Here is a 22369-nt window from a genome sequence, read left to right as displayed (position 1 = left end):
TATAGTCATATTTTTCGTCTACAATGGTACAATGTTGCCTAAGAGCAACAGATGGATATGAAATGTTATTTTTTATTAAATATGAAATTTGTAATATGCTAAAAACTGGATAAATGTGTTTATTCAAGTAGCCTATCTGGTTAAATAAATAGACGTTTTCAATAAATATATTTATTTTTTCTACATGAAAATGTCAAATGTTTTAAATTTGTTCGTTTTGGTACAATGTTGCGTTGAGGCAACAAACTTTTAAAAAACAAATAATTAATTAATAAAAATGTATGAAAATATTTATTGATATTGTTATAGTGTTCAATTTTAAGCAGGAAAAACACCACACATATTTTTTTTCCTCATAATACTGCGCACCATAGAGGGATAACCAGTTAAATGTTAATATGACGATGTATAACATTTAAAACCATATATAACAACATTCAACATTGCATTGTTTTTGCACTTAAATATCTGAGGCAAAACAATGTGGAGAGAAAAGACTTACCAAAAACCTTACCAGTAGGTGGAGCGCTCAACATGTCTTAAACTACACTAGTGTAAGGGAGAGAATAGCATGGTTTTGCTAGCATAATATACATATATACAAAATGGAAACGGATATTAAATGCAAAATTACCAAATGTCTTTAGTTGGAATTTCTTAGCAAAATGAAACAAAATACAATAGCATCTGTTAAGCACAGTTGACAGCTAAATGTTAATATGATCATTTACAGCATTTAAAGCCATATATAACAACATTGTTTTGACAATGAGATTCAAATATCTATGTGTCAAAACAAAAAGGAGAGCACAACATCTATCACAGTTTTCAAACAATTTATATGGACAACAAAGCAGGTAAAATGTCTTTCCAGTAGGTGGAGCGCTCAACCTATCTTAGTTTAACTAGATGACTGCTGGAGGGAAGAATAGCATGGTTTTGCTCGCATAGAAATACATTGCTTTTGCTATTTAAAACACACCAAAAAGCTTGATTTTAGCTTTATATTAACATATTTTGTTTAAGCAAATCATAAAATCATGCTGTATTCTTAATAGTTGTCATCTTTCTGAAACTTATGCACACAAGTTCAAGATTTCTGGTTAATTTGGCCCTAAAATATAAAACAGTTTTAATAAAATGCATACAAGAAAAACAAGATATTAGGACTGCTTTTTTTTAAAAAAAATGCGTTTATTAGGGCATGCAGTTAGTTTGGGAATGTTGTTGACATGGGCCACATTAAACATTTAGATGCTATATGAGAACAGTGAAACAGTAAGAAAGATAAACTGAGAGATTGTGTGTTCACTGCCGTTCCGGGAGCTCAGATAAAGCCGACAGTGTGTCCAATCTGAAACAGGTTTTCCCACAATAGGAACTCTCCACCCCATCCTGGTTGGAGTTTAAAAGCCCAGCCTCTCCACACAGAGAGAGACACCCGTCGTGCTCAGGTCTGCCCACCTGTTCTCATCTGAAACATCAGTTCAGTTTATCTCGCCACTATCCAACGATGAGTCTGAGAAACAAACGCATCAGTTCCAGCAGCTCCGTGAGGTTGGGAGGTTTCGCTACAGCAGTTTAAGTGGGATCTCATTGGGAGCATCTGCTCCAAGTTTAGCACCAGCTCGGCATACTTGGGGCCTCCAATGGCCAGTGTCTCCGTCAACAAGAGCCTGTTGGCGCCTCTCAACCTGGAGATCGACCCCAACATCCAGATGGTGCGCACTAAAGAGAAGGACCTGAACAACCCTGAGTGTGGCCCATTTCTACTAAAAGTTTAATGTTCTATGATACTTCCAGTTTATCAGAATTTACAAGCCTCAAATGCCATTAGTCATTGTCAACAGCTTGCTAGTTTCATGTTGCATTTCTTTCTATTTCCAGAGTTTGATAGTGCTTTCATTCCTTGATTTGTTTAGGTTGGCAGTTTGGACTTGTCTACACATGAACTGCTCTTTAAGTTTTACTCTGTGTCAGACTCATCAGAGTGACCCGATTCATGCCATTTATTGTAACAGTCGCGCTTCGGAACAAAGCACAAATGCACCTCACAAGTCGCACACATGACTGGAGTTTTGCTTTGACACATTTTGCATCTCTGCCTTCCCACTGTGCTGTCTCCGCTGAGGTACTTGGGCAGGTGGGAGCCAGTAGACGAGCCAGATCCTGTTCGGTCAGAGGTATATTCAGGGCCCGTTCCTGCGAGCTCTCTAACAAGAGCCTCCCTGAAGAGCTTCTGGGTCAAAGGCTTCTGTTTCTTCATCTTGGCCATCTGCTGGTGCAAAATGAAGGCATTTACTACAGCGATGTCCACAAAGTGGTAGAAAAAGGACCGATACCACTTTCTTGTTTTATGTAGAACTGTGTAATATCCAATAAGCGCATCAGACAGATCCACTCCTCCCATGTGCCTGGAAGGAAAGTAACATTTATTAAAAGACATGTCATTTAAAAGACATATTTAACACTGATTAAAGTCTACTTACTTGTTGTAGTCCAACACGGCAGCTGGAACGGGGAAATCTTGAATGGCCCAAACTCCATCGTCTCCTTTCACATTCCTCTTTATGGTGTCTCCATTAAAGGCTTTATGAAAGGTGGAGCACATCAGCACATCTCTCTTGTCCTTCCACTCAACAAACAGCAGGTCGTCTTCCCGAAACCAGCGAATATTGCCACGAGGAGCCATTTTCTTTGAGTGGCCAATGCGGTTTGCTCGAACAGTGCCACAAGCCCAGATCCTCTTAGCGAGCAAGTCTCTGAAGAGCTTGGGACTGGTGTAAAAGTTGTCAACAAACAGCTTGTAGCCAGAACCCAACAACCTTGCATTTGCCAAGATCATGACAGAATCATAACTAATGCCTTTGCTCTGCTCTAAATTCATTTTTCCCTCATAAATGAAGAAGTCCCATGTGTAGCCACAGAGGGAATCTGCCAGTACGAAGAGTTTGTAACCCCATTTTGTGGGTTTGTTTTTCATATACTGTTTGAGACCATGTCTAGCTTTTGATGCCACCATTCTTTCATCAATGGAGATGTTCTGAAAGGGATGGAAAGAGGCTCTGCATGCGTCCCTAATGTCCTGGTACAGCGGTTTGATCCTACATAGACGGTCATATTCAGGCGTTCCCTTCTTTGCGTCATTCTCTGCATCCACTTTGGGGTCACTAAGATGGAGAGCCGCACATATGCGACGAAAGTTTTTACCAGTCATGATTTTTGCAGGATATGGAAGACTGTAGATGTCTGACCTCTTCCAATAGTCTGTCATTTGGAAGCATTTCAGCAAACCCATGTAAATCACCAGTGCTAGATATCTCTTAAAGTCTTTTACAGAAATGTGTTCCCATGGCTTCTTCGTTTCTTTATGACGCATGGCCCCGTATGCATTTGTGTTGGCTAGAATTGTCTGCAAAACAGATTTTGAAAAGAACAACTCAAAATACTGTAGAGGACTGCATGATGCATTGGAGACCAACTGTACGCCAGGCGTTAGTCTAGGTCTGAAGATTGGCTGAGTCGGCTCAATGTCAGGCTCATCTGCACTTTTCCACTTGTCTTCTGAGATGGAAAAAGGTAGGGATCGACTCACACTGCTTTTCCTACCTTTCCCTTTCTTACTTTGTACAGAAGCAGGTGAAGCAGTTCTGCTAGACTTTGCTGGAGATGGTGAGACTGAAGACAGACCGGTTCTCTTCTTCTTTCGTGGAGTGACTTCTGGATTCCAGTCAGCATCATCAACATTATCATCAACATCATCATCATCATCTGGAAACCTGTTGCAAGAGGCAAGAATACAACATGCCACATTTACAAATGAAAAATTACCCAATAAAATGAAACTTTCATACAAAATCTTTGTATTTATTTTTATACCTATATTGCTAAAGAAAGTCTTTAACATTAACTACATCTGTGTTTAAATTATTATATTAAATTTCTATTATGCCACAGTGAGCACAGCTCTAATAAAAAACCCCTAAAGAAATACAAAATAAAAAGCTGTAATATAGTTACAGGCACGTTTTAATATGCACATACTTAAAATAATTATCTTTGAGTACAAACGTAAACCTGTATTTCTTAAAGTAACTACATTAACATCTTGGGTAAATATCATGCTCTATGTATGCAAAAGAAAAAAAATGCACTGCAATGAGGACATTAGAAAGTCTAGTCACTACATATAGGCCTAGTGAATTAATACAAATTAAAGTTAGGCCTACTACATTAACAACATAGGTAAATATCATGCTTTATGTATGCAATAGAAAGAATTAACTGCAGTCTATGAGGGCAATACAATGTCTAGTCACTATAAAGTGAATTATTTTTTTAATTATTTAAATTGATCCTTATTTTGTTTCCTTCACTAATTCAGACGTATCTTGTCCATCACTGGTATGGAATAATTTAAACATATGTGGTCATTAAAGAGTTAAATGTTCTTATATTCTGCCTCTCAAGCCATATTATCTAGCTCCAATCAAATTATTTGAAAACTTCCTACAATTAGATTATATAGTAGGCTATATAAACCTCAAATTTAAAAAAGTGTTGTAAACTTACTGGTCCAACACGAGATCCAGGTTATCGAGCAACTCTTCTTTGGAATCCACGCTGGAAGCGTCACTTTCGTCAGAAGAATCTCCCAATTCAATCGTCTCGTCGTGTTCCCCGTTATTACCGGACGATTCCCCATTTTCAACTGTATCGTCATTTTCCTCCTTGATACCGTCTACTTCCTCGACCTTAACGGTTATTATTTCCATTTCCATAAGCACTCACCGCAAAAGGAAATTCAGCAGCAGAAAAATAAATCTCTCCTGCAGAAAGACACGGTCGCGCTGTGAGAGTAACCGCGCTCTCATTGGTTACTTTACTTGTCCGTCTTAATATGCTGGTTTCTCATTGGTCAATGGACAGCGGGAACTTAGACGAAAAGTGTCCCTCCCTTATACGCAACACCTATGTGAGGGTTATCAGTCCTATAGTCATTATAATTAGCTAGATTCCTCGCAAGCATAGGCGTCAAGAGATAGAGGCGGCGGGGTGCATCGAAATAACAAAAATGGCATTGTTAAAGATGGATTTAATTTAAATTAAAATGAGCAGCCGGCGCACTACAGAGATAAGCAATAATAGGTTTTTTATTTAAAGGAAAAAAAGCTACCACAACTAAAAAAAGACTCAACATGCCTTTAATTTAACCCACTGTTGTACAGTGTTTCCACCAGGCAACATTTAGTTTATTTTTTAATAAAATGAGACGATGGGGGGGGAGAAGATCTCAAATAGCCTACTAATCCATGAAAGTGCAAATACAGTCGTCACATGACTTACAGGGGTCCATTTTGTGGCAACATGGCTCCATATTTTCTCAGATGAAAAGTGCATTTTTCACTAATTTGCATCCAGTTAATCACCCACATAAAAAATACGAGTCACCTTCACTAAAAGAACTTTACATTATATATCATAAAATGTTTGAGAAGGCATAAAAAAACTGTGTTGCCTCAAGGCAACATTCTGCATTCCAGGCATACTAGGTTGGATTACAAATGTATTATATGTGATACCCAAATATGGGCAGAACTCTTTACTGCCCTAGTACTTCATAAAGCCTTTAACACTAGAAGTGCCAGAATTCCATAACTACTAGAACTGCTGCAAGCGGTCATTTTGACCGCTAGATTCCAAACTCTATATCTTTAATGATAAATACCCAATTGAGAGATTAATGCATTTATTGTATTAGGATATCTTTTAAAAACAAAACAACAACAAACTGTACATTTAAACAAGTTTATTAATTATACATCTATAAATAATAATATCCGTAGATGTCCTGAACAAAATGACAGAGTAGCCTGTTTTCATGTTTACACTTTTCGATCGTGCCCGCGCCCGCCGACACACACACACACACACACACCATATTCCATTGCAATCTTGACATCGCAGCCTGTTCATTACAGCCATAATAAAATATAATAATAAAATAGCCTAGTCAACCTATAAAAATTCCACTGCTCTGTTTATATAGCCTAGTCAGTAGGCTACAATTCGTACCATTTTGCGCATGTGAAGGATGATTTTTTCCGTCGATTTTGGAACACGAGTGAAGTAGCCTACAAAGCCTATAATAAAGAATAGTTTACCATCCAAATATATCGCAAATGTTGAAAATTTTTGATTCTAACTAGAGAGTTACGTGAGCCCAACGCCGCTTACTTTCACTTGAAAGTAGCCGATTTCATTTTGGCTTGTTTATTGTTTATTTATTTGTTATTGTTCTGTTCTGAATATCATTACATTTAAATGATTTGTTGTGGAATATGTTTTGTGTATTTTTTACCACATTTTATTGTTGTGTATAGCCTATTGGTAAGCCTATAGGCCTATGTATAATAATACCGCGAAATTCAGTGCGGTGCCTTACGTGTAATTTATATGAAAAGCATTTTACATGAAAATACAGACACTTTTAGGAAAAGTCAGGTACCAGCAGGATTTTATTTATTTTTTCAACAAAGTTATTGCAGATATAAAATTCAAAACGGTCAAAATGACCGCCATGGCAGTTCTAGTGTTAAAGGTATACACGTGAATTAAACGTGGCACAATGGCCTTCATCATCCCAGTATGCTAATGCCGATCTAGTGCAGGGATTTCATCAATATGCTGATAGAGGACTGTTGGGACACTCCAGGCACAGGATGGTTCTGTCGGGAGAGACAGAGTCATTTGCACCTCAATGACACGTCTGTACCATTTGCTTCACAGGACATATGCTTACAACTACATACTGTTTATTTATTAGTGTGTTCTGATATGCAACTATGCCATGTTTGGTCTCATCTGACAGCTTATAAACTGAAATTAATGGTGGTGAACTTAATAGAGATATTAAAGTATCCTATAATGTACAATAGGCACTATTACTTAAACATGCATTGAGGAGAATATGTAAATGTTCTTCTCCCCCTCTAGATCTCCACCCATTTGCCTCATCTTTTGGTTTCCTATCGGTTGGTTTTGGTGTTGGTATTCCACTCATGTTTAGCAATACTTTGCTCAGGGTATAAGAAGGATAACTGGGAGAAAGGCTTGGTGCGTAACCTCATACTACAAGAAAGGCTTTTACGGCCTATTCTGCACAAAAGTGCATTATTTGTTACAACTACTGTAAGTTTCTATATACAGTATATTGTTCCATTCTACTTTCTGTATATTTAAACATGTAACTTAATACATAACTTTGCCTGCTTTAAAGGCTTTGAGAATCTTTCCTTTTATCACTGATTATGTTGAAAGCTAAAGTGATTATAACTTTTATCATCTAAACATTCAGGTCAAATCCATATCAGTTCTAAGAAAGACTTTTAAAGAATAAGAGGTTAATTAATAACAACAACTTTAATGGAGTCAGATTAATTATATTGGAGCCAGATAAATATTTGAATTATACAAGTTATCCTTCAACTGCCTTTTGTTCTGATTATTGGTTCAAAATTGCAACGTAAGCTTCCAGCCTTATAGTAGTTAGAATTATTTAAATATATTTGTATTTTTGCATGATTTTGTAATGCACTTAGAATGCAATAGTAATTCACATATTATATCTGCACATATTATGATTGGCACATTTTCTATAGCACTTAAAAAAAAGGTATAAAACACAACTGCCAGTTGATGAGGGTGAGTGAAGATGAAGATGGATAAGATTATGGACAACAAAGCAGGTAAAATGTCTTTCCAGTAGGTGGAGCGCTCAACCTATCTTAGTTTAACTAGACGACTGCTGGAGGGAAGAATAGCATGGTTTTGCTCGCATAGAAATACATTGCTTTTGCTATTTAAAACGCACCAAAAAGCTTGATTTTAGCTTTATATTAACATATTTTGTTTAAGCAAATCATAAAATCATGCTGTATTCTTAATAGTTGTCATCTTTCTGAAACTTATGCACACAAGTTCAAGATTTCTGGTTAATTTGGCCCTAAAATATAAAACAGTTTTAATAAAATGCATACACGAAATACAAGATATTAGGACTGCTTTTAAAAAAAAAAAATGCGTTTATTAGGGCATGCAGTTAGTTTGGGAATGTTGTTGACATGGGCCACATTAAACATTTAGATGCTATATGAGAACAGTGAAACAGTAAGAAAGAGAAACTGAGAGAGTGTGTGTTCACTGCCGATCCGGGAGCTCAGATAAAGCCGACAGTGTGTCCAATCTGAAACAGGTTTTCCCACAATAGGAACTCTCCACCCCATCCTGGTTGGAGTTTAAAAGCCCAGCCTCTCCACACAGAGAGAGACACCCGTCGTGCTCAGGTCTGCCCACCTGTTCTCATCTGAAACATCAGTTCAGTTTATCTCACCACTACCCAACGATGAGTCTGAGAAACAAACGCATCAGTTCCAGCAGCTCCGTGAGGATGGGAGGTTTCGGCTACAGCAGTTTAAGTGGGATCTCATTGGGAGCATCCGCCCCAAGTTTCAGCACCAGCTCGGCATATTTGGGGCCTCCAATGGCCAGTGTCTCCGTCAACAAGAGCCTTCTGGCGCCCCTCAACCTGGAGATCGATCCCAACATCCAGATGGTGCGCACTAAAGAGAAGGACCAGATCAAGTCCCTGAACAACCGCTTCGCCACCTTCATTGATAAGGTACAGTTGGGTTTGTTGTTCCCTGATATTGGTATAGTTTCAGTTAAAAAGTAGGGGTTAAAATGAGTATTGATGCTATAGTTTTTATATGATCAACATCTCTTGCAGCAGAAACCTCCATATGAAAGGTCATTTGGTATGATAAACGATAGTTTATAGCGTGACCCATTTCTGTGAAGCCTGAAACCTGATAAAAAGCAGGTCATATTTGACCAAGCCACTGAAGACAGCACTATCCCAGTGAGTATGAAGGAAGCTTTTGTGTGCCGGAGGACAATGCAACCGAATCCCAGGAGCCTGCCGGACTGTAATCGACACTTCAATCGCACTGAAGTACAACCAAGTCACTGTTGTGGGTCGGGGCAGGGCTGGGTCTTCCAACACGGGTCTCAGGTCGGCTTTTAAAGTGCTTGAATTTAAGGATTTACGCAGAAACCCATCTAGGTCAGCCACTACTCTCCGGAGTGTTACAGTTCGGCTAATGTGGAGTCATGTTACTCTGTTAATGAGTCCATCCTGGCAAGGTGGGCATCTATTAAAGCGGACAAGCTTTCAGGATGTGCAGTGAAGTGAAGAACTTTCAAGGAAGAACTCTTAAAATCAAGGTCAAGGTACTGTTTATTGTCTCCCGTAGGAGGAATTTGTCTTGGATGAGAGAACTGTTGCAACATCAACCCACCCAAATACATCCCTCATTCAACATTAATATCCATTCCACATAAAACACTCTTCCCTAAAAAAAAAAAAAAAAAAAGGGAAAACCCTCCCAAAATACTTAAAGAAAAAAGAAAAACTATTTTACTTCACATATTACCTAAAAAGCATGCAACTCCTATATTTATATTACCTCTAATCTGCCAACAATATGTGCAGCTGTATCACCACCTTACTGGAGTTGCAAAAAAATGCTTTTCTTACTTTTTTCTTACTAAAATTCTTAAATCAAGATGCATTTACTAAAGAAGTAAAATGCCATAAAATATTATGTCTTGTTTTCTGGGGGGGAAATTTTGATTAAGTGAGTTTTTGCTTATAAAATGTAAAATTATCTGCCAATGGGGTAAGAAAAATAATCTTGTTTCTGTTTGAATTAAGATTATTTTTCTTATCCCATTGGCACATAATTTAGCTTTTTTTAAGCAACAACTTGCTTTATTTTTATTTATTAACCCAGAAAACAACAAAATGCATTTACTCATCTAGTAAACGCATTTTGATTTAAGAATGTTTGGATTTTTGGACTGGAAAAAAGACAAAAATACCAAGTAAGAAAAGCATTTTTTTTTTTGCAGCGAAGTGGACTTTTTCCCTCTCTGTTCTTGCAGAAGCATGACAGGAAAACTTGTAGAGAAGGACTTTAGTAATAGAGCTCCACTTTATTTGACCTACCTCATCATGTTCCTCAAGGAAGATTTACATTTAGAGTGAACAATGTCTACAAAGATCACATTTACTTTGATCACAATGATATTGTAAGGGCCGGTTTCTGCTGCATAAAATTCCAGGGTTCTTCTAACATTGAATACTGAGATTCAGCATCCATACTGGAGCCATTAATTCAATATTAAATGCAATTGAAAAATATATTTTTGTTGTACCTCTACAGGTGCGCTTCCTGGAGCAGCAGAACAAGATGCTGGAGACCAAGTGGGAGCTGCTGCACAACCAGAGCCCGGGTCGGTCCAACGTCGAGCCCATGTTTGAGGCGTACATGGCCAACCTGCGCAGACAGATGGACGTGGTCAACAATGACAGGACCAAGCTGGACGGAGAGCTGAGGAACATGCAGGGTCTGGTGGAGGACTTCAAACACAAGTAAAGTCTTTAGGTCTACGCTAGCGCCAATGTTAGCTGACCTCTGACGAGAGCCTCTCTCTTGTATTTCTTTTGAGAAACCGAATATGCAGCTTAACCTGATTCAACACAGCTCATTATTTATCATCAAAAACAACATATCACTATATTTACAATTAATCTTTCCAAAATCTCAACACTTTTTTAAACTTGTCTTCTTTCTCAGACATCAGAAACTTTCACTTCCACTTTGTATTTTATTCAGATATGAAGATGAGATCAACAAGAGAAACAACCTGGAGAACGACTTTGTGATTCTGAAAAAGGTTGGTTACCCATAGGGATGCACCGATATGAAAATTTTGGCTGATACCGATAACCAATAATTCTTCATATTTGAAAGTCGATAACTGATATATTGGCTGATAAATCTAAATCCAAATTTTTAGATAATTTTTCAGGACATGATTACAAAAACAAAAATCTCACCATTAAAAGCCATATCCCAAGCACACAATTATAACGTTCTCATTATAATTTTATGTAGCCTATATGACAGACTTGTTCCGCACACTGTTGCACTGAACTGTATTTTCCTTCTCTGAAGTGATTTCAATCATATTTCAAGCAATTCAAAACCATCATGGTAAACAGTGCGCATCTTAATTGTCTCAGATGAAGGAAATAATCCATTATTTATCACCTTTAATATATCGGCCAACATTATAAATGATCATATATCGGCCGATACCGATATGGTGGCCAATATATCGTCCACCCTAGTTACCCATATGACTTTTGAGGTCAGAAGTCCAAAAAAGTCTTCTTTTTTTTACTTTATGAAACACAATACAAGAAGTATGACCTCATTGTGATGTGGGGTTAGGGCAGTTTACCAGGTAAAAAAGCTGAACTTTTAGGACCAGGGAAAGTTAAACTTTCACAACACGTTCAATAAAAGCAGCCCAGGCGAGGAAACAATGAGATGTTTGGGAGGGGTAAAGAGCTAAAGTTAAGACTGGAGGGATCAAATCACCACTGACAAAAGCCTGGGTGGGGATGCGGCATTATTTATACACTAGAGGAGATCTGTTTTCAATGGCCTACAGAGTAGCAAGAAGTCAAAGTTGCATACTAAATATCTACAAGATGTAGCTCTATTGAATATCGATATGCCTAATTCAATGCCCAAGGAAGACATACAAGTTATTCAAGGTTGCAATCGAGAAGAGGAAAAACTGTACTGTGTCCCTCAGGATGTAGACTCTGCGTATCTGGTGAAAGCTGATTTGGAGGATAAAGTTGGTGCCCTGACTGATGAGATCAACTTCCTGAGGACCCTCTACGATGAGGTGATTCTCTCTCACACACACACACGCACACACACACACACAGCCATGTTTATGTGATTTGTGAGGACATTCCATAGGCGTAATGGTTTTTATACTGTACAAACTGTATATTCTATCCCCCTACACTGCCCCTATCCCTAAACCTACCCATCACAGGAAACATTCTGCATTTTTACATAAAAAAAAAACACTGCTTAGTATGTTTTTAAAGCCATTTGAAAAATGAGGACACCCAAAATGTCCTCATATATCACCTATTTTCCCGAGTGTCCTCATTTGCAGGTGTGTTATCATAAAAATGTCCTCAGTTGTCATGAAAACAAACTCACACACACACACACACACACACACACACACACACACACACACACACACACACAAACTACTCGCACCTGACTCCAAGTTGCACCAGGTCAAAATTGCTTTGAGAGAAAAAAAAACATACAAATCACATTAGTATATTAGTCACACTTTATTATTGCATGTATAAAACAAGAAAAAATAATTAATAGTGTCATTCATCATAAACATTTATTATAAAAGCCAACCCTAAATAAATTTGTAAAACCAGTGTTGGAAATGCGTTATACAAATAAACTTGAGCTCACAAACCTCTTTCATCCAGCAGTGATCCAAAAGTGTGCATGTTTGCAATGCTAGAGGTAAAGAAGTCGCTTTAAGTTGCAGCATGTTTCAGATGATAAAAAACAGTATGCAAAAGAACATTATTTTAATGTTTTGTCTTTAAATCTTGAACTACACATAAGGATAACCAAATACCAAGACCAATTTGTCTATACAGTGCTTAAATACACATCTAACAATGTAGTTTCCACAGAGCTAAAGCTCCCTCCAACACACATAAAGTTGCCTTGTCTCTCCGGATCAGGAATTGCGTGAGCTGCAGGCCAGCATTAAAGACACGTCCGTCGTCGTGCAGATGGACAACTCGCGAAACCTCAACATGGATCATATCGTGGCCGAAGTCAAGGCTCAATACGAGGATATCGCAGCCAGGAGCCGTGAAGAGGCCGAATCCTGGTACAAGTCCAAGGTAGACACGAAATACAAACTTCTTCCGAGAGATTTGTCTCTTAACATCTTGAAACTTGAACTTGAAAAAGCAAACTCAATGTCCTAACATTGATTTTATACATTTGGGAATTGATTGGCTAGGGAAAGTCGTTTTAGAGGTAATTCAATAAATTTTGATGAACGATTTTCCACTGGAATGAGTAATCCTTCACAATGTGACCAGGAAGATGGATTAAGAAAGTAAACTTTACATGTTGACCCTAGGTGTTTTTCTCCATAGAGCTCCATAAACGCCTAGTAGGAATGAAATTAGTCTAGTTAAAACATTAGTATGTGTGTAATATGTGTACATTAGTATACAGTAATGTGTGTACTGATCAGTTTTTCCATCTTGCTCTGGTCAGTTTGATCAGATGTCCTCTCAGGCCAGTCAGTACAACGACGAACTGCGAAACACTAAAGGAGAGATCGCAGACATCAACCGCATGATCAGCCGTCTGCAGAGCGAGATCGAGGTCATTAAATCACAGGTGAGGATATATACCTTGTGAACTGAATTTTTCTGGGACTATTACGGTGATTTATTGTGTAACAGGTGGTTACTTTTCCTTGCTATCCTGGGTTCATTTACATTTTGACAGGTTTAATCCTGTCTGGCGCTCGAAGATTTCTTTAAAATAATTTATTTACGTTAGGGTGGCCACCACCATTACAATTTGATTCATTAACCTTTTTTTTTAAAGGGATACTCCACTTTTTTTGGAAATAGAGTTGAGTTTTACCATTTTTGAATCCATTCAGCCGATCTCCGGGTCTGGCGGTACCACTTTTAGCATAGCTTAGCATAGATCATTGAATCAGAAAAGACCATTAGCATCTCTCTCAAAAAAATGACCAAAGAGTTTAGATATTTTTCCTATTTAAAACTTGACTCTTCTGTAGTTACATCGTGTGTACTAAGACCGACGGAAAAAGTAAAGTTGCGATTTTCTAGGCTGATAGAAAGCCTGATAGATAGTGATTTTCATTTTCCATCTGTCTTAGTACACAATGTAACTACAGAAGAGTTAAGTTTTAAATAGGAAAAATATCGAAACTCTTTGGTCATTTTTTTGAGAGAGATGCTAATGGTCCTGTCTGATTCAATGATCTATGCTAAGCTATGCTAATAGTGCTACCGCCAGACCCGGAGATCGGCTAAATGGATTCGAAAATGGTAAAACTCAACTGTTTAACTCTGGGGGAGTTGTAAAATGAGCCTATTTCAAAAAAAGTAGAGTATCCCTTTAACCTAAACCCAAGGTGGTTGTTTAAGGTCCTCGCACACTGAGTCCGAAATTGTCGTATGCGTCATTCGGTGGCTGTGAATTGTCAAAACACCTCTCAAAATGCTTGAACCCGATCTGAACTTTTTTATGACGTGCGAAAGTTTAGGAGGCAGTGTGTAAACGTGATTGACACAACATGAGGCCGTATTTATTTTTTAACACGAAAGAATTTCGTACTCAGTGTGCAAGGACCTTTACTCACGAGGCTACTCTCATTTTAGCGTGCGAACCTGGAGAACCAGATCGCGGAGGCTGAGGATCGTGGTGAGATGAGTGTGAAGGAGGCCAAAGGTCGTCTCAAGGATTTGGAGGAGGCACTACAGAGAGCCAAGCAGGACATGGCCCGCCAGCTCCGCGAGTACCAGGAGCTCATGAATGTCAAGTTGGCGCTGGACATCGAGATTGCCACCTATAGGAAGCTTCTGGAAGGAGAGGAGGACAGGTAACATGTCAAATCCTATTTTAGTGCGTCGTTCTCTACCTAAGAGGAGTGAAACTGGAGTGTTTACATTAATAAATATTGACCGTCTCATTGTTTTTAACTTTCACAGAATCGGGCAGCAGTCCATTGTGAACATCCAGGCTGTTCCCAACTACAGTAAGTCTGAGTGGACAAGTGTGACATTATTCATTACAACAATGACGACAGTACACACATAAAACATTTGACTTCTACAAAAGGCTCCTCAATAGTGTTTGCCGACACATTCCTTTATGAAACACCCACTTTACACTATCCGATCAATTGTCCAGGAAGAAAATCAAGCTTGTCTAAGAGTTTTAGAGAGGATATTCAACACTGTATTACAGTAAAATATTCAAATGAAAGAAATATGGGTCGCGAATGCCATTTCATGTCGACTTTAACTTGTTCTTTACCAGCTCGTTAAACCTTCATACTTCATATACACAATCTGAAAGATGAAAATTATTATTATTTTTGTTTCACAGGTTCCAAAGGGGCGAATGGTTTTCAGCAGAACAGCTCTCCATCACCTAAAATCCTGATCAAGACTACTGAAACCAGAAACAGCACCAGATTCAGCACTCACTGAAGTGTTCACCATGATCAAATACGCTATACTATACCCAAGACAGTTAACCTTAAATATAGAAGTAGTTTTCTTTTGTCTTTCTGTGAATCAATGAGAGTAATCCGCAATGAATTTTTCTGAAATAACAAAGACCTTGTGTGTGATTCAAATATATTATAAACATATATATTCATATTCAATATATATAAAAAAAATATTAAATGAGTATATAATGTGAAATTGTGTAATGATTTATTCTATAGAATTAAATGCTTGTATTATTCAATGAGATAAAGCCTGTAAATGTGGTCAATTTCTCTTGCAATACAATCTGATAAACTTTAAGGTTTTGTTCAGATAAACAATAGAAGTTATATTTTATTGTTATTTTATTGGTTAAACAGCAAAAAAAAACAAGAATCAAGCTGGTACAAACTTTGGAAATGAACTAATTTGAACTGTTAGATCCGATTGTAACCTTTTTTTATATTTTTTTATGTAAAATCAGTATTTCATGGAGATATACCTGCATAGTGATATATGATTATAGTGAAATCATAAACCAGATAACCATCGAATTTCAACAAATGGTGAAATCAGAGCAGACAGTCCTAAAAAATGTTACATAAAAAAACAGCGTGTGCAGTGTGAACAAAGCCTAAAAGACCTAAAATAAAAATCAATCAACAAATCATACAGAAAAAAAAAGTCCTGATCAGGAAAGAAACAAGACGGTCTGAAAAATAACACCAAATATTCTCCACAGAGAAATTTGAGTAATTTCTTCCTGTTAAACCTGCTCAAATAACAAATATAGCCTAATTTGCTTCATTTGGCCACAGGCAATGTGCACTCTGTGACAGTAAAACATGATATGATTTGTCTTTCATGTTCCCTGATCCCAATGACTCGAGGCTTCAGAAACTGACATGATAGGCCTATACACTAACAAGAGCTGTGGGAATATTGTGTTGGAGCAATATAGCAGAAATAAAACCAGCTCAGACACTGTAAATTAGGCTATATCTAATGTAATCCAAACAATGAAAGTTATTTTAGAGGAGGAGAGGAGCTGTACTATGTCTTCAGCACATTATGGTCAATGAGGGTTTAACATAATCTCTGATCAGTCAAAATCCAAATTTCCTCAAAATTACATCCTGTACAAAGCATCAAAGAGGAATGTGACTGTGTGAAGGCTACAATACACCTGCTGTTCTTCCCTAAATTGCCCCACATAGTTGACATTTAAACATTAGATTACCACCACAGCTCTTAGTAGTAATAGTTTGGGGGGTATTGACTTCTACAAAAGGTTTTAAAATAATAGTTTGGGGGGTATTGCATTTTTAAAAAAAATAAAATATAATGTTAGCCAATCCAAAAGTTTGTATTTAAATGCAGTATTACCAACACATTCCAACAATTCAGGAAATAATCTAATGAAATACGATTTTCAAACCCTCACTCCCCATTGGGCTGTACCATTTCTCTGGTAGCCTACGTTCAGAGTCAGACTGTGTTCTTTGCTACGGCTCTTTGACTTTGAGCTGAGCGGTGGCCATACATTTGTCTAACATTTCACTGCCTTTGCAACATAGCCAACCTTTGAAAAACATTGAGTAGCAAGATCGCTATTATCAACCGGGGGTCTCCCTTCCACTCAGCGGCCACGACCATCGCTGCTGCTTAACTTAAAAACATTAGGCCTACAATCACACGCCATAGCAGGAGTATACTGACACGGAGGTTTAATGAGGCGATTTATCATTTTGAGCAATTTCATTCTTAATATCTTCTTAACAAGAGGGAATCTGCACTGATATTCAGGGAATTTCGCATATAGATTAGTGGTTCTCATGTGTGTAAGCCTATTAGGCCTACTTTACTAAATTAAATCAGCTGTATCATTTCTTACCGCGATTCACAATTTTACAGAGGCACTCTGCTCCTCTCCGTTAGTAGTCCAGAACTTCTCAGCTTCACGTACTTCTGTTGCTTTCACTTGGTTTGTTAAAATGTAAGTGTCCCGATTAATAAAGCAATATATTATAACATAATTACATAAGAATAATGCGAACAGCCACCAGACCGTTTTGTCTGTTTGTTTTTGAATTCTGAGACGCGGGAAGATTTCTGTGACTTGGAGGCGGGCCGCGGGAAGCGCGCGACGATTTCTTCTTATTGGATCAATATAAATAACGATCATTGGATTAATTATAAGTAAATATAATACATTTTAGGGTTATACTTATAGCTCACGTCGTATGGCGACTTAATGTGTTTGCACTTTAACTTTATCCTGTAAAATGAGCAGTTAAAATATTGTGTAGGCCTATAGCTGAAATACTATGCAGTGAACTGAGAAAAACGTGTGAACTGAGAAAAACGTATACACTAGACAAAAACATTGTGTAGTATAGCGTTTATTAAAATAAAATGTTTATGCTAAAATAACTATTTTTAAGCTAACTTATAATAATAATACCTGATAATAATAATAATACTAAAGTTGTCAAAAAAATAATCCTTTATATATGCAATGATTTACAATTAAAGACATTACTGAGGACAAATACCCATATCCATAATAATAATATTTAAAAAAAGTCTTAATTGTAAGTGTACATCAGATATACAAAAAATACAGACATAAAATCCTCAAAATCATGGCAAAAGCAAACATCTCTAGCGCCCCCTTGTGTTTGCTAACTAGAATTACAAAAAATTGTAGTGGCTCCGAGTCCCAGACTAGGCTTAGAGTCAGTCCATAGTCAGCATACACACAGATGACTATGGATTGATTGATTAAAATATCTATCTGACTGTGTTTGTCTTTATTCTCGTCTTCTGAAGAGCAGAAGACTTCTGTCCCAGGTTGTATTACCGAAACTCTGCACCAGCTCCATGCTGCACTGCTTTTCCAAGTGCTCTCTCGCATGCGCAGCCATGTCTCCTCGAATCTCAAGGGCCTTGAAGTGTTCGAAGTCACTGCGGCCCAGTTTGCGTAAGCGTCGCGCAGCAGAGCGGTAACACTTCCACGGCTGAGCCTCCAGCAGCAGAAACTCACTGAGAGACGCCAGTCTGGAGAGGAAAGACAGAAACGCAGCGTCTCCGTGATTCAGATGCACCCACATAGTCACCGCGAAACACGTGCACAGGTGGAAGCGGGGGCAGACAAACCTGCCCAAATACGACTCTAGCGCTGCCCGGCTCGCTTGAGCATCTGTGATATCCAGGGGGATGAACTGGATATTCTGGGGGAAAGGGTTGGAGTTTTGTGCCCGAAGGATTAGATCTTGGTCCAGGTCAAATCCAAGCAGATGCAGTTCTCTTTTAGGAGAGGCGTCCTCGTGCAGTAAATGCTTGTACAGAGCAACGGACAAGTCCTGACAGAGGGAATCATATAAAACGCATACTGGTGATTAAAACGACACATTTTTTTTAGTTGATTATGACAGATTGTCCTTATCGAAATCAATCCGGTGATAATGTACTGTAACACTATGACAAAATTATAATTTAAGTCTCAAAGTGCAATTTAGCAACTTTTAGACAATAAAATATTACCAGCCTAACCAAAAACAAAACAAGATCAACCATAACATTTTAAAGATATTAATTTCCATGACTTTTCCATGTCTTGAAATCTGATACTGCTTGATTAATTACCTAATTTCCTAAGTATTTATAGTGGTCTCATTTAATAATTACAAATGCATGCATTCAATAATATGTCAAATAAATTATTAGTTAGAGAACTTCAAAATCTGAATCTGAAGGGTAAATATCATACTTAAAGGGACAGTTCACAAAACTTTGAGTTTGAGAAAGGTGCATTACAAATAAAATGTATTATTATTATTATTACAAAAAATGGAAATTATGTCATTAATTACTCACCCTCATGTCATTCCAAACCTGTAAGACTTTCTTTCATCTTTGGAACACAAATTAAGATATTTTCAATCAATGAATGAATCAATGAAAGAATTTCCATTATTGGATATTTATTACCTTTCGGATCTGGATTATTATTTATTTATTTATTTTTTACAGAAACAAGTTTATTAAAATAAGGTACACGGATAAGAGGGTTTTTAATTTAATTATTTTAACAAGTTTAACATCTAATAATATCGAGCATAATAACATGAAACACAAAATGAAGTAAATGCTTCGTACCCCTGAGTTACATCCCACATCCAGCATTAAAACACGTTCACTTCTGTCAGAACCGAACCCGATGTTTTCAAGCAGCGCTTCTGGTATCAAACCCAGGCGATTCTCTGGTGGGTTGAAGGAGTAATAGTTGATGAAGTTTCCATAAGGAGCGGCTCCTGGATCTTCATTTTCCTCTGAACTCACATGGGGAACGTGAGTCTCCATCGCTGTCCAACAACAAAATAATTCCTGACGGCTCGCGCTGCCATAGAAGCTAGTTCCTCATATTGAATCGAATTAATTCGGTGTACACATTTATTATGTTAGAAAAAAGAATTCAGCAATGAGATACATATATTTTGTTCTGTGTTGTAAAATATTAAAATATATCGTTTATAAACCCAGACGAAATCTACAAGAGAAAAACGCATTTACTAGATTTGGCCCTTCTGTTTTGCCATAGAGTTACGAAATGAAACTGCGCATGCGCATTAACATTTGCCTCTGACATTGAGAACGAGCTGCATTTCCTCGTACTTTGAATTGGTTATTAAACAGGTAAGACTCCACATTTGGATATTTTATGTAACCGCAGTAACTTTAAAGTAGGACCGACGTTAAACGAAGTGAAAATATAGTTGTAGATTAGATGTCTAAGATGCTAACTCGCACTGATGAGTTTCAAAACTAAAGATAAATAAAATTCGTATTCACTAACATGAGGTTTAGTATTACCATCGGTATTAAACATTGTACATGGTATTGCCGTGTTTTTGGCTTTGTAACATGGTAATATCTTTGACATATCTCAGAGGATCATGTAAATCTAATGGTATGTGAAAATATTAATCATTTATTATAATACTTGCAGGGTCAATGTAACTGTGTAGTATGTTACATGTAAACAACGGTGAAACTATGAATTACTCCTCTTTATTATATTTAGATGAATGTAACTCAGTGTAACGGTTAAGTTAAAAAACTTAAATGATTTAGACCCTATTAAGCCTATTTTGAATCAACTGCCACAAATCTACACAATACCGGCTACTAAATTTCTAGTAAAACTGCAAAATGGTGTATTTTAAAGGGATAGTTCACCAAAAAGTGAAAGTTCTATCAACATTTTCTCACCCTCAAGTTGTTCTAAACTTGTTTGAGTTTGTTTTGTTGAACACAAATAAAGATATTTTGAAGAATGCTGGTAACTAGTTTCCAGTCCCCATTGAATTCCATAGTATTTTGTTTTCTACTATTTAAGTCAATGGGGACCAGCAACTGTTTGGTTACCCACATTCTTTAAAATATCCTCATTTCTGTTCAACAAAAGAAAGAAACTCATACAAGTTGAGGGTGAGTAAATAATGACAGTATTTTCATTTTTTAAGGCCTGATATTATTCATGTTGATCATCTTTGACAACATTAAGTATCCCAGCTAACATTTTAAGGTTTGTTTTTGGGTTAACCAGTAAAGTTTTCTTTACAGACATAGAACATTCTCCTAACGTTCTTAATTGGTTCCCCAAATAACCATATGGGAACGTTCTGTGTTTGCTGTGATGCTGCCAGTTCACCTCACCTGAGTTCATGCCATGTTCCCCCAGATCCGTCATGCTCGGTGTGAAGCGCATCGCAGACGCAGGTTACAAGCTGTTCTCGGGCTCCATGATGCTGCTGACGGTGTACGGTGGATACCTGTGTGTCGTGCGGGCTCAGCGCTACATGCAGAAACAGAAGCAGCTCGAGCTGACGGCACAGGGCGAGAGCACGGATACAGGGAGCATTAAAGACTGAACTCAATCCCTGAACCGGACACTGATCATGTCACACGGGTGGGACGTTACGGGACTCAGCAGTGTGTGGAAGTGTGTTAACAGACACACACCTGCGTTCATGAGCCTCAAAGGGTTCGTTTGTCTAGTTCAGTGGCTCTGAATGAGGTCTCTACTACGGAAACAGTGATTTATGGTGTAATATATTAAATGTTCCTTGTAAAATCTACTATCATGAGTTTTGTCCTTTCAATTTGCATGATTCCCACACCTGTTGACAAATTACTTTACCATGTTTTTTTTTGTTCTGGACTGGTAAAAATGATTTTTGAGATTACACATGACATTGTCGAACTGAACCTAAATTGAAATTATATTCCAGCATTGTTTTGTTAACCAAGGGGATTTTTTACTTTACACGACACCGTTTTCAACTAAAAACGTAGAACTTTTTCTGTGTTTTGGCTGTTCATTTACACAATCGCATTTTGGGGACCTGAAAATACAAACGTTTGAAAATGTGTTACAAATTGCATGTAAAGTACAAAACATGAATTTGTGAAAATGATGACGTCATGCGCATGTGTATTAGATATTAAGTCTATAGTAGTTTCTTTACAAAGTGGCATCGCCATCTACTGGCCTGGAATGAATAATACAGCGTTTTTAGTCGTTTCGCGGATCCGTGTGAACAGGGATATGTTTGACAACGTTGTCGTCTAACACAATAACCAATAACTTTTATGTTTTTAGTACATCGTTGTTGTATAAACATACCCTAAAACTATTAAAAAGTAGTTTTCATTAATTTAAATAAAATATTAGATTTTAAATTATATTAGAAATTTTGATGTGCAAGTAACAGTTATTTAAGTATTTAAGTACTAAAATGAAAGCTGAAATTAATAAAATAAGAACTTTTTTTTTTTTTAAATATGATACAAGTACACAACAAATTACTAAAAGTTAAAGCTAAAATGGAAATAAATATAAATTAAAGCAAAATAGAAACATAAAAAACGAATAAAATGGTAAAAGTACACAACAAATCGCAAAACCTTAAAGCTAAAATGGAAATAAATATAAATTAATGCAAAATATAAATATAAAAAACTAATAAAAATGATTAAAGCACACAACAAAATTACTAAAATTAAAATGACAACTGGAAATATAGAAATACAAACAGTTATATTCACCATAACAGT

The 22369-nt window shown here is 37.2% G+C and overlaps 4 protein-coding genes across 5 annotated transcripts; 2 read left to right on the top strand and 2 right to left on the bottom strand.

Annotated features, from left to right (window-relative positions):
* Window positions 1-1181: 1181 nt before the first annotated feature.
* LOC311085085 (piggyBac transposable element-derived protein 4-like) lies at window positions 1182-4854 on the bottom strand. The gene is made up of 3 exons (XM_084117500.1): window positions 4573-4854; window positions 2490-3779; window positions 1182-2414 (listed from the first exon to the last, which is right to left on the bottom strand). The coding sequence occupies exons 1-3, from the start codon at window positions 4779-4781 to the stop codon at window positions 1967-1969; spliced, it is 1947 nt and encodes a 648-aa protein (XP_083973626.1). The 5' UTR covers window positions 4782-4854; the 3' UTR covers window positions 1182-1966.
* Window positions 4855-7755: 2901 nt separating this feature from the next.
* LOC311084172 (keratin, type II cytoskeletal 8) lies at window positions 7756-15431 on the top strand. Its single transcript, XM_084116078.1, has 9 exons — window positions 7756-8680; window positions 10287-10495; window positions 10740-10800; window positions 11731-11826; window positions 12716-12880; window positions 13266-13391; window positions 14411-14631; window positions 14741-14787; window positions 15141-15431. Exons 1-9 carry the CDS (start codon window positions 8405-8407, stop codon window positions 15242-15244), a joined length of 1305 nt encoding a protein of 434 aa, XP_083972204.1. The 5' UTR covers window positions 7756-8404; the 3' UTR covers window positions 15245-15431.
* Window positions 15432-17633: 2202 nt separating this feature from the next.
* Window positions 17634-19708, bottom strand: bcdin3d (BCDIN3 domain containing). 2 transcript variants are annotated; one of them, XM_084116096.1, is made up of 3 exons: window positions 19409-19708; window positions 18407-18612; window positions 17634-18307 (listed from the first exon to the last, which is right to left on the bottom strand). In XM_084116096.1, the coding sequence occupies exons 1-3, from the start codon at window positions 19610-19612 to the stop codon at window positions 18061-18063; spliced, it is 657 nt and encodes a 218-aa protein (XP_083972222.1). In that variant the 5' UTR covers window positions 19613-19708; the 3' UTR covers window positions 17634-18060. The 2 variants fall into 2 exon arrangements, with proteins under 2 accessions (XP_083972222.1, XP_083972221.1); XM_084116095.1 differs by having other exon boundaries at window positions 17634-18612; window positions 19409-19684.
* Window positions 19709-19855: 147 nt separating this feature from the next.
* cox14 (cytochrome c oxidase assembly factor COX14) lies at window positions 19856-21613 on the top strand. Its single transcript, XM_084116098.1, has 2 exons — window positions 19856-19945; window positions 20994-21613. Exon 2 carries the CDS (start codon window positions 21001-21003, stop codon window positions 21181-21183), a length of 183 nt encoding a protein of 60 aa, XP_083972224.1. The 5' UTR covers window positions 19856-19945; window positions 20994-21000; the 3' UTR covers window positions 21184-21613.
* Window positions 21614-22369: the final 756 nt, after the last annotated feature.

The sequence above is a fragment of the Abramis brama genome (assembly GCF_963993115.1).
Source record: "Abramis brama genome assembly, chromosome: 6".
Classification (NCBI taxonomy): Eukaryota; Metazoa; Chordata; class Actinopteri; order Cypriniformes; family Leuciscidae; genus Abramis; species Abramis brama.
The sequence above is the reverse complement of the archived record's forward strand: the minus strand, read 5'-3'. Positions and strand labels throughout refer to the sequence as shown.

Coding starts and splice junctions, on each gene's coding strand:
- LOC311085085 (XM_084117500.1), bottom strand. CDS start 4,781: ATGGAAATGGAAATAATAACCGTTAAGGTCGAGGAAGTAGACGGTATC. Junction 3,780..4,572: donor CTGGATCTCGTGTTGGACCA/GTAAGTTTACAA, acceptor CTCTTGCAACAG/GTTTCCAGATGATGATGATG. Junction 2,415..2,489: donor GCCGTGTTGGACTACAACAA/GTAAGTAGACTT, acceptor CTTTCCTTCCAG/GCACATGGGAGGAGTGGATC.
- LOC311084172 (XM_084116078.1), top strand. CDS start 8,405: ATGAGTCTGAGAAACAAACGCATCAGTTCCAGCAGCTCCGTGAGGATG. Junction 10,496..10,739: donor GTGGAGGACTTCAAACACAA/GTAAAGTCTTTA, acceptor TATTTTATTCAG/ATATGAAGATGAGATCAACA. Junction 11,827..12,715: donor TGAGGACCCTCTACGATGAG/GTGATTCTCTCT, acceptor TCTCCGGATCAG/GAATTGCGTGAGCTGCAGGC.
- bcdin3d (XM_084116095.1), bottom strand. CDS start 19,612: ATGGAGACTCACGTTCCCCATGTGAGTTCAGAGGAAAATGAAGATCCA. Junction 18,613..19,408: donor ATGTGGGATGTAACTCAGGG/GTACGAAGCATT, acceptor TCCCTCTGTCAG/GACTTGTCCGTTGCTCTGTA.
- cox14 (XM_084116098.1), top strand. CDS start 21,001: ATGCTCGGTGTGAAGCGCATCGCAGACGCAGGTTACAAGCTGTTCTCG.